We start from the raw sequence: 10,352 nt of genomic DNA on the forward strand, positions 1-10,352 counted from the left end.
TACAGCTGCAACACATAAAAAATAATCAATAAATTAATGCACAAAAATGGGGTAAAATCCACTTCCCAGCAGCATTTCATGATTAAATACAAATACTGGAGCTTTTCAGACATTAAAACCAGGCCAGGGGGTGATTTTCCCGGGAAAAGACAGCGATGAACGTCAATGGTGTACGGGCAAACATTGCCTGAAAATGGGGTAAAATCCAGCCGAAAACAGCATTTATTGATTAAATACAAATACTGGAGCTTTTTAGACATCAGAACCGGGCCCGGAATATCATTTCCCCGGTAAAAAGACAGCGATGAACGCCGGTACGTCCATATACGTGAAATGACAAAAAATGCACTAAAATACTAAAATTAGGTAAAATCCACTCCCTAGCATCATTTATTGATTGAATACACATACTGGAGCTTTTGAGACATTACAACCAGGCCAGGGGGGTGATTTTTCCCGGGAAAAGACAGCGATGGACGTCAATGGTGAAACGGCAAAAATTAAACTGGGGTAAAATCCACTTCCTAGCAGCATTTTGTGATGAAATACAAACACTGGAGCTTAAAAGCAAACACTGGAGCTTTTCAGATATCAGAACTTGGCCCACAATTGAAATATTATTTAGGAATATGGCCATATTTTACTCACCAAAAATCATTTTTACACAATATCCATCCTCCTTTCTTTCTTCCTTCTTTCCTATCGCCATCGAAGCTAATGATGAAAGTCGAGCCTGTCCTGTCATATTTCTGGCATAGTCCGTTTTGAAAATGGCTTTAAATCAAAACAACAATATACTATTTGCTTATGGAGCTAAGTTAGCACACTGAAAGTGCCGCACACACCATATTCCTGGCTGTAACAGGCTTGCTAGCTTCGGAGTTGACCGCCCTTTCTTAATGATGTCCATTTTTTTTCTGGAACATAGCCTTGTGAGAGAAATCTGCAACAGAATTCATTTGTTTTTGCCACTGTCGGCCATGTGGGTGGAGTTTGCGATCTCTGGCTGCTTTGGCCCGCCTACGAGCCAATCATAGTTTGTGAAAGCAATGACATGTCCCAGCCAGCAAAATGCTAACGCCTATGAAAAATAATTGTGGGGTTGCCAACTCGAAATCTGATTGGTTAAAAGCAACAGTCTAGTTTAATGCAGCAGAGCCCGCAAGAACTGATTGTGAAGTCTTTGAGGCAGATCTGATCTGGCAACAAATAATGGCTGAAATGTTATTGGTTAAATGCTTCAATATGAAAACACATCTGGAAGCAGTTTAACCAGCGGGAAAAGCAATGAAAGGAAGCTAACAGACCATTTGGAATAATAAGTATTGATGGACAAAAAATGATTCAGATATTTCTTAGGCCAGCAGAGGCCTTGAAGGTCCTGACGGCCTGCCACTGATACACACACACATATACATACATACATATAGACACACACACACACACACACACCGGTAAAAAGACAGCGATGAACGTCGTTACGTCCATACGTGAAATGACAAAAAATGCACTAAAATTAGGTAGAATCCACTTCCTAGCAGCATTTATTGCTTGAATATAAATACTCGAGCTTTTGAGACATTACAACCAGGCCAGGGGGGTGATTTCCTCGGGAAAAGACAGCGATGGACGTCAATACGCGAAACGGCAAAAATTAAACTGGGGTAAAATCCACATCCTAGCAGCATTTAGTGATTAAATACAAACACTGGAGCTTTTCAGATATCAGAACCGGGCCCACAATTGAAATATTATTTAGGAATATAGCCATATTATACTCACCAAAAATTCTTTTTAACTGTACACAATATCCATCCTCCTTTCTTTCTTCCTTCTTTCCTATCGCCATCGAAGCTAATGATGAAAGTCGAGCCTGTCCTGTCATATTTCCGGCATAGTCCGTTTTGAAAAGGGCTTTAAATCAACACAACAATATATTTGCTTGTGCAGATAAGTTAGTGCACTAAAAGTGGCGCAAACACCATTTTCCCGGCTGTAACAGGTTTGCTAGCTTCGGAGTTAACCGCCCTTTCTTAATGATGTCCATTTTTTTCTGGAAAATAGCTTTTTGAAAAAATCTGCAACAGAATCCATTTGTTTTTGCCTCTGTCGGCCATTGTGGGTGGAGTTTGCGATCTCTGGCTGCCTCACTATGGCTGTGGCCTGCCTACTAGCCAATCATAGTTGGTGAAAGCAATGACGTATCCCAGCCAACAAAATGCCAATGCGTATGAAGAAGCATTGTGGGGTTGCCAACTCGAAATCTGATTGGTTAAAAGCAACAGTCTAGTTTAATGCAGCAGAGCCCGCAGAACTGATTGTGCAGGCTTTGAGGCAGATCTGATCTGGCAACAAATAATGGCTGAAATGTGATTGGTTAAATGCTTCAATACGAAAACACACATCTGGAAGCAGTGCAACCAGGGGCAAAAGCAATGTAAGGAAGCTATCAGACCATTTGGAATAATAAGTACGTATTGATGGACAAAATATAATATGATTCAGATATTTCTTAGGCCAGCAGAGAAGGCCTTGAAGGCCCTGACGGCCCACCACTGAGATATATATATATATATACACACATCAATGCACCCTTGGGCTTTTTGTATAGTTACCTGCAGTGATTTTTAACGTCCACCAGGTGTTAGTATTTTGCGAAGCAGTGGGTCACTGTATGGAAACGACAAGTGATGCTCACAAACCCATCACTCGTAGTGAGTCAATAAAATAATTACGGTATACATAGAGTTTTAATTCAAAACACAAAAAGCTAACTGAAAACCCTAAGCCAAAAATCAAAAATTACACCCCAAAAAATTAAAATGAACAAAAAGCCACAGGAAGCAGTAAGCCATGGGTTAACGAGACATGGAAAACAGGTGGGTGACACACAGGGGAGGCAACCACAGGTGAAAGCAATGTACAATCACAACGATAAGTTTCAAGCCATCAATATTGTTTTTCATACTAATGATTATACATAATATTGAATATTATCTGTTTGTTCAACATTAAAATGAAATTAAAAAACAATTCACATTTGACTTCATATACCGACTGCCAGGTCTATTTACATACAAATCAAATCAGTCTGAATAAATAAACAAAGCGAAAAGAACTACTCCAAAATAAACCCAAAGTCGGTTCTTATAGTTAAAAAGGAAAAGAATGTAGTTTACAAAGCTAATAGAAAATTCTGAAGTTTAAATGAAATAAATCCTTGGCAACAAACTTAGTATTATGTATTATTAAGTATTTTTAACCAATGTGTTGAACCACAAATTGAGCAAAGAAAGGGCTTTTCGCCACTGCGGGCTGTTAAGTCTTCTTTTCAGGTTCCCTTCGGTGAAAATGTTGGAACATTAACTGCACCTGGAAAAGGTTTTTGAATGGTGTAGCTTTTTAATTGGGCTGTTGTAGCGAATCTGTGGCCACAGACTGAGCAGGAAAACATTGTTCTCCAGTGTGGGTTAATAAGTTTTTTTTAAGCCTTTCCTTTGGGAAAATGTTTGACCACAAACTTAACACAAAAATGGTTTTACAACGGTGTGGGTTCTTGTGTGCTTTTTTAAGGTTCCCTTCTCTGTAAATCTTTTACCACAAACTGAACACGAAAATGGTTTTTCACCAGTGTGGGTTCTTGCATGACTATTTAAGTGTCCCTTCTGTGTGAATCTTTGACTACAAACTGAACACGAAAATGGTTTTTCACCAGTGTGGATTCTTGTGTGCATTTTTAAGGTTCCCTTCTCTGTAAATCGTTTAACACAAACTGAACACGAAAATGTATTTTCACCTGTGTGTATTCTTGCATGATTATTTAAGCGTGCCTGTTGAGAAAAGGCTTTACAGCAAACTGAACACGAAAATGATTTGTCACCTGTGTGTGTTCTTGCATGACTATTTAAGTCTCCCTTCCGTGTGAATCTTTGACCACAAACTGAACACGAAAATGGTTTTTCACCAGTGTGGGTTTTTATGTGGATTTTTAAGGATTCATTTTGAGAAAAGGCTTTACCGCAAACTGAACACGAAAATGGTTTTTCACCAGTGTGGGTGCTTGTGTGCGATTTTAAGTATTGCCGTTGAGAAAAGGCTTTACCGCAAACTGAACACGAAAATGGTTTTTCACCAGTGTGGGTTCTTGTGTGCTTTTTTAAGGTTCCCTTCTCTGTAAATCTTTTACCACAAACTGAACACGAAAATGGTTTTTCACCAGTGTGTGTTCTTGCATGACTATTTAAGTGTCCCTTCTGTGTGAATCTTTGACCACAAACTGAACACGAAAATGTATTTTCACCTGTGTGTATTCTTGCATGACTATTTAAGAGTCCCTTCTGTGTGAATCTTTGACCACAAACTGAACACGAAAATGGTTTTTCACCAGTGTGTGTTCTTGCATGACTATTTAAGTGTCCCTTCTGTGTGAATCTTTGACCACAAACTGAACACGAAAATGTATTTTCACCTGTGTGTATTCTTGCATGAGTATTTAAGTGTCCCCTCTGTGTGAATCTTTGACCACAAACTGAACACGAAAATGGTTTTTCACCAGTGTGGGTTCTTATGTGGATTTTTAAGGATTCATTTTGAGAAAAGGCTTTACCGCAAACTGAACACGAAAATGGTTTTTCACCAGTGTGGGTTCTTGTGTGCCTTTTTAAGATTTTCTTCTCTTTAAATCGTTTACCACAAACTGAACACGAAAATTGTTTTTCACCAGTGTGTGTTCTTGCATGAATATTTAAGTTTCTCTTGTGTGTAAATGTTTTACCACAAACTGTACATGATAAGGGTTTCTCCCCAGTGTGGCTCCTCATATGTGTTTTCAAAGTAGACTTTTTCCCAAAGGTTTTTCCACACAGAGCATTTCCAGAGTTTGCCGTTCTTAAGACCTTCATTGTCATAAAGCAAGTCTTCGGTATCTGATAACGGAGCAATTAAATTGTCTGCTTGCCCTTCTGCTGAGCTGCCGTTCGGAGTCTCCGCCCCTCTGCCGGCCACGCCCAGATCATCTTCACTCTTGAAAGACTCACCAGTTGACACGGTGACATCTTCTTCCTCCTTTTTGATTTGCTGTTGAGGGAACTCTGGCTCCTCCTCTTTAATTTGGGGTAACGTTAAGGTGTATGCAGGCTCCGCCCCTCTGCTGGTCACGCCCAGATCCTCTTCCCTCTTCAGGTTTTCACCAAGTGACCAGGTGACATCATCTTCCTCCTTCTTGATTGGAAGTCGCTCGTCTCTCATTTGTTGTTGAGGGAACTCTGGCCCCTCCTCTTTAATTTGGGGGAGCTGAAGTTCCTTTTTAAGGCCAACAGACTCTTTCCCATCAGGACCAAGATATTCTCTGAAACCTGCAAGACACGAAAATAAATGATATGTTTCATAATCTGTCTATCTGACGAGAAGTCCTTTAGGTTAGACTGGGAATGTAAAGTCTTATATCGGCGGTGGTTAGGTTTGTAACATGACATTAACTTGAAATTTAACTGAAATCAACTCAAATGACTATACACACCCACACATTTGACCACCCGGAACCATCTCAATAAGCTCGTATCTCCAATTTGTCTCATATGTCAAGGAAAAAAATTGCTCGGAATGTAGCTCGTTTCTTAAATTTTCCGTAAATTGGGACACTAGTATGTCAAGGTATTCCTGAAATATGCTGGCTGCAACAGCAAATGTTTAATTAACAAGCAATAATTATAGCACTATCGGTGACCCGCATTGTAATCAACAGTTTGAGGAAAACAGAGTTCACCTTCAAAATTAAGGTACAATTAAGAGCACACCTACACATTTCAATGTATAAAAATGTGTTGTTTTATTAAACCCAAAGGATTCTTTAATCTCATCTCATTTTCTGAACAGCTTTATCCTCATCAGAGTCGTGGGGGGTGCTGGAGCCTATCCCAGCTGACTTTGGGCCAGAGGCGGGGGGGCACCCTGAATTGTTGGCCAGCCAGTCGCAGGGCACAACAAGACAGACAACCATTCACACTCACACTCATACCTAGGAGCAATTTAGTGTCGAATCAGCCCACCATGTCTTTACAATGTGGGAGGAAGCCGGAGTACCTAGAGAAAAGCCACACGCATCAAAATAAAAAGGTAATTTTTTTGGGGAAAAAAAGCCTTTCTATAAATGGTCATTTTTTAAAGAAACTGATACTTTACTATACATGGTCTTTTTTATTATTAAAAAAAGCCTTACTATGCAAGTCTTTGGAGTGTGGGAGGAAAACCGGAGTACCTGGAGGAAACCCATATAGGCCTGGGAAGAACATGCAAACTCCACACAGGTGGACTTGACCTGGATTTGAACCTAGGACCCGAGAGCTGTGAGGCCGATGCGCTAACCACTCGCTCCTCTGGGCCGGTTTTCACATTTTTATGAATTTATAACTTTAAAAAAATCTCCAGTGCTGAGTCCTAGTAGCAAGCGGAAGACATGGGAGTTGCTTCCGCTTGAAAAATTATTTAAAAAATAAACATTTTCCCCAGAAAAATCCGCGATGTAGTGAAATGCTGAGGGAATACTGTACTTGAATATGCAATTGCAGCGCACAAAAAAGCACTTCTACAATTACCATTAAGCCTTAATGATGAAGGGAATATATAGATATAAAAATGGACCCACCTTCTCTTCTGTGAAGGACAACTTTTGCATGGATTATTTTGCAAAATGTCGAGTTCTCCTCGTGGAATTTTGCTGCTCTTTTCCCACACGTAAATTCTGATGGAGACGCCATTGATAGCTGCTAACTAGGCTAAGTTAAAGAGGGCGCAAAGCTTCAAAGTTCTTCGACGACTTGAAGAGTTGATCCTTTGATATATGCTAACAGACTGAGCTAAAGTAGGCCGCAAAGCTTCAACGAGGTCTTGAAAATGATTTTGGCTGATATTTAAGGTCATAAAGTAGCTTATGCTAGACACGTCGGGGACCCATAGGTTAAGTAGGTGGCGAAAACTGCGCATGCGCGGTGGTAGCGTCACTTCCTTCGATTTATAAATGTAAGAGAGTCGGAAATAGGAAATAATTAATTTTCAAATGTTCTGACGTGTGGTTTGAGCAATAAATGTTTGTGCAGGTTTTAATTACATTGAAAATTAAATTAAACATAAATAACTTGAAGATTGCGTCTCAAAAGGAGGCGTCGCAAAACGCGCATGCGCTGAGAAAAATCGTCCTTGATAATGGAGCTGTTGCTGTTTCGCCGATTGGCATCACGGGAGAAGTAGTTCTTCAATGAAACGGTTTGATCTCGCTGGAATCAGTCTCTTATTTAGGTAACGCTCTCTTGTGGTCAGGAGAAATATTGTTTAATTTTAATTTCAGTATTCGTGGACATTGTACACAATAATTAAGACACTGTGAATCACAAGTTATCGAAGAAGCGCAGAAACTTTATCAGAAAATTTGCAATTTCTCAAAGGTGTCTTAAACCCAAAAGGAAAAGTTTGTTTTTTCTTTTATTAACATTATTCCCTCAATCTGGACCAACCACTAGATGTGAATTATATTTCTTGATTTTCCCATTTTTAACGAATATTTGCAATTTTTTCATCCTTATTTTTTCTTTTTGTGTTTTAGTTCAATGAGTATTTAGTAAAATGTAAAAATAACTATATAAAAATGTTTTCTGTTTTCCACTTCAATTTTGAACATAAAAACATATTTCGTTTCCTTTTGAAATTAAATGATTAAAAGACATCTTCCCTCAGTAAGAAAAAAAGCTAAAATAAACATAGTTTTAGATCTATAAATAATGTAAAATGCAAGGCTTGTCATTCAGTTCTTTGTTCATTTGGAATTAATAGGTAATGAAGCTATAATTTAAATTGTGCCATACTGTTTGGACCGAGTGCACTTTCCCCCAGTCTTCCTGTCGGGGCCAGTCAATTGTCTTCATAACTATGGACTGAACAGGACAACAAGTTCCAGGCCAGACGGATGATCTACAAGGACTCTTAAACTGCTTTGTCTCGGAATCTTGCAGATGGCGATAAATCGAAACAAACTTCCGAGAATACTCGCATTATTGTTCAAATATACTGTTGCTCTGTTTACCTTATAAAGAAATTATTATGCTTATTGGTGCAAATTTTAATGCCGTTGTTTTGATTTACGATCCGCTCGGGTCACTTTTTATGCTTATTGTGCAAATTCTTACGCAGGTGTTCCGATAAAAACATATTGTTGAGACAGTTGTTTTTATAACCTTTATCATGTTATTCGGTTAAGCTTATACAATTGTTCAGAACAGTTGAGACAGTTGTTTTTGCTTATGCAATTGTTTAAATCAGATTACCTTTGAATGTTTTGGTTATGTGCCGCTAAATGGACCGAAGATAATGCCGCTCGTCAGAATCCTTTTGCGAACGAAGACGCGTTGGTAGTGATTTCTCCTTGCAAGTTGTAAGCAGTTATGTTGAAAGATGTCTTCCAATTTTAATTAAATATTACTAATAATGATTTAATGGTATTAATCATTATTCCAACTATATATATATATATATATATATATATATATATATATATATATATATATATATAGAGAGAGAGAGAGAGAGAGAGAGAGAGAGAGAGAGAGAGAGAGAGAGAGAGAGAGAGAGAGAGAGAGAGAGAGAGAGAGAGAGAGAGAGAGGGAGGGAGGGAGAGGCAAAGAGGGTGAGGGAGGGAGCGATGGAGAGAGGGAGAGCAAGAGAGCGAGAGAGAGAGATTAAATCGGATTTAAAGAACTGGATATAAAGCCTTAAATATTTTTCATAGATCTAAAATAACGTTTATTTGAGCTTTTATTCTTTATAAGGGAAGAATCATTTGTTGAAAATATTTCTATATAGTTATTTTTACATTTTACAAAATACTTATTGAACTAAAACACAAAAAGAACAAAATTGGAGGGAAAATTGCAAATATTCGTTAAAAATGGGAAAATCAAGAGATAATTTACATCTAGTGGTTGGTCCGGATTAAGGGAATAATGTAAATAAAAGAAAAAACAAACTTTTCCTTTTGGATTTAAGACACCTTTGAGAAATTATTAATTTTCTGATAAAATTTCTTAAAATGTGCTTCTTCGATAACTTGTGATTGACAGTGTCTTAAATATTGTGTACAGTGTCCACGAATACTGAACTTAGAATGAAACAAACTTTCTCCTGACCATGAGAGAGCAGTACGTAAATAAGAGACTGATTCCTGCGAGTTCAAACCGTTTCAATGAAGAACTACTTCTCCCGTGATGCCAATCGGCAAATCAAAACTGCACCATTATCAAGGGCGATTTTTTTCTGCGCATGCGCGTTTTGCGACGCCTCTTTTTGAGACGCGATCTTCAAGTGATTTATGTTTAATTTAATTTTCAATTTAATTCAAACCTGCGCAAACATTTTTTTGCTCAAACCACATGTCAGAAATTTTGAATATTAATTATTTCCTATGTCCAAATCTCTTACATTTATAAACTTAATGCATCGAAGGAAGTGACGCCGCCACCGCGCATGCCCAATTTTCGCCACCAAACTTAACCTATGGATCCCCGTCGTGTCTAGCTTCAGCTACTTTATGACCTTAAATATCAGCCAAAATCATTTTCAAGACCTCGTTGAAGCTTTGTGCGCTACTTTAGCTAAGCCTGTTAGCATATATCAAAGGATCAACTCTTCAAGTCGTCGAAGAACTTTGAAGCTTTGCGCCCTCTTTAACTTAGCCTAGCTAGCAGCTATCAATGGCGTCTCCATCAGAATTTACGTGTGGGAAAAGACCAGCAAAGTTCCACGAGGAAAACTCGACATTTTGCAAAATAATGCATGCAAAAGTTGTCCTTCACAGACTAGAAGGTGGGTCCATTTTTATATCTATATATTCCCTTCATCATAAAGGCTTAATGGTAATTGTAGAAGTGCTATATCTGTGTGCTGCAATTGCAAATTCAAGTACAGTAATCCCTCAGCATTTCACTACATCGCGGATTTTTTCTGGGGAAAATGTTTTTTAAATTATTTTTCAAGCGGAAGCAACTCCCATGTCTTCCACTTGCTACTACAACTCAGCACTGAAGATTTTTATTTTATTTTAAGTTCATAAAAAATGTGAAAAGTGGCCCAGAATTTACCTTTTATTTTGACGCGTGTGGGTTTTTTCCAGGAACTCCGGCTTCCTCCCACATTGTAAAGACATGGTAGGCTGATTGGACACTCTAAATTGCTCCTAGGTATGAGTGTGAATGGTTGTCTGTCTTGTTGTGCCCTGCGAATGGCTGGCCAACAATTCAGGGTGCCCCGCCTCTGGCCCAAAGTCAGCTGGGATAGGCTCCAGCACCCCCCCCCCCCGACTTTGATGA

The 10,352-nt window shown here is 38.7% G+C and overlaps 2 protein-coding genes across 3 annotated transcripts in view; one reads left to right on the forward strand and one right to left on the reverse strand.

The window, feature by feature from the left end:
* Positions 1 to 3,168: 3,168 nt before the first annotated feature.
* LOC144065600 (uncharacterized) lies at positions 3,169 to 6,955 on the reverse strand. 2 transcript variants are annotated; one of them, XM_077588586.1, is made up of 2 exons: positions 6,017 to 6,095; positions 3,169 to 5,354 (listed from the first exon to the last, which is right to left on the reverse strand). In XM_077588586.1, the coding sequence occupies exon 2, from the start codon at positions 4,905 to 4,907 to the stop codon at positions 3,522 to 3,524; it is 1,386 nt and encodes a 461-aa protein (XP_077444712.1). In that variant the 5' UTR covers positions 4,908 to 5,354; positions 6,017 to 6,095; the 3' UTR covers positions 3,169 to 3,521. The 2 variants fall into 2 exon arrangements, with proteins under 2 accessions (XP_077444712.1, XP_077444713.1); XM_077588587.1 differs by lacking the exon at positions 6,017 to 6,095 and adding an exon at positions 6,644 to 6,955 and having other exon boundaries at positions 4,665 to 5,354.
* Positions 6,956 to 9,677: 2,722 nt separating this feature from the next.
* The window catches only part of LOC144065571 (uncharacterized), a 3,845-nt gene continuing 3,170 nt past the window's right edge, over positions 9,678 to 10,352 (forward strand). The window contains exon 1 of the mRNA XM_077588546.1: positions 9,678 to 9,849. Coding sequence (XP_077444672.1) covers positions 9,738 to 9,849 — 112 coding nt within the window. The 5' untranslated portion in view covers positions 9,678 to 9,737. The remainder of the gene's footprint in view (positions 9,850 to 10,352) is intronic.

This window comes from Stigmatopora argus, chromosome 20, assembly GCF_051989625.1.
Source record: "Stigmatopora argus isolate UIUO_Sarg chromosome 20, RoL_Sarg_1.0, whole genome shotgun sequence".
NCBI classification, from domain to species: domain Eukaryota; kingdom Metazoa; phylum Chordata; class Actinopteri; order Syngnathiformes; family Syngnathidae; genus Stigmatopora; species Stigmatopora argus.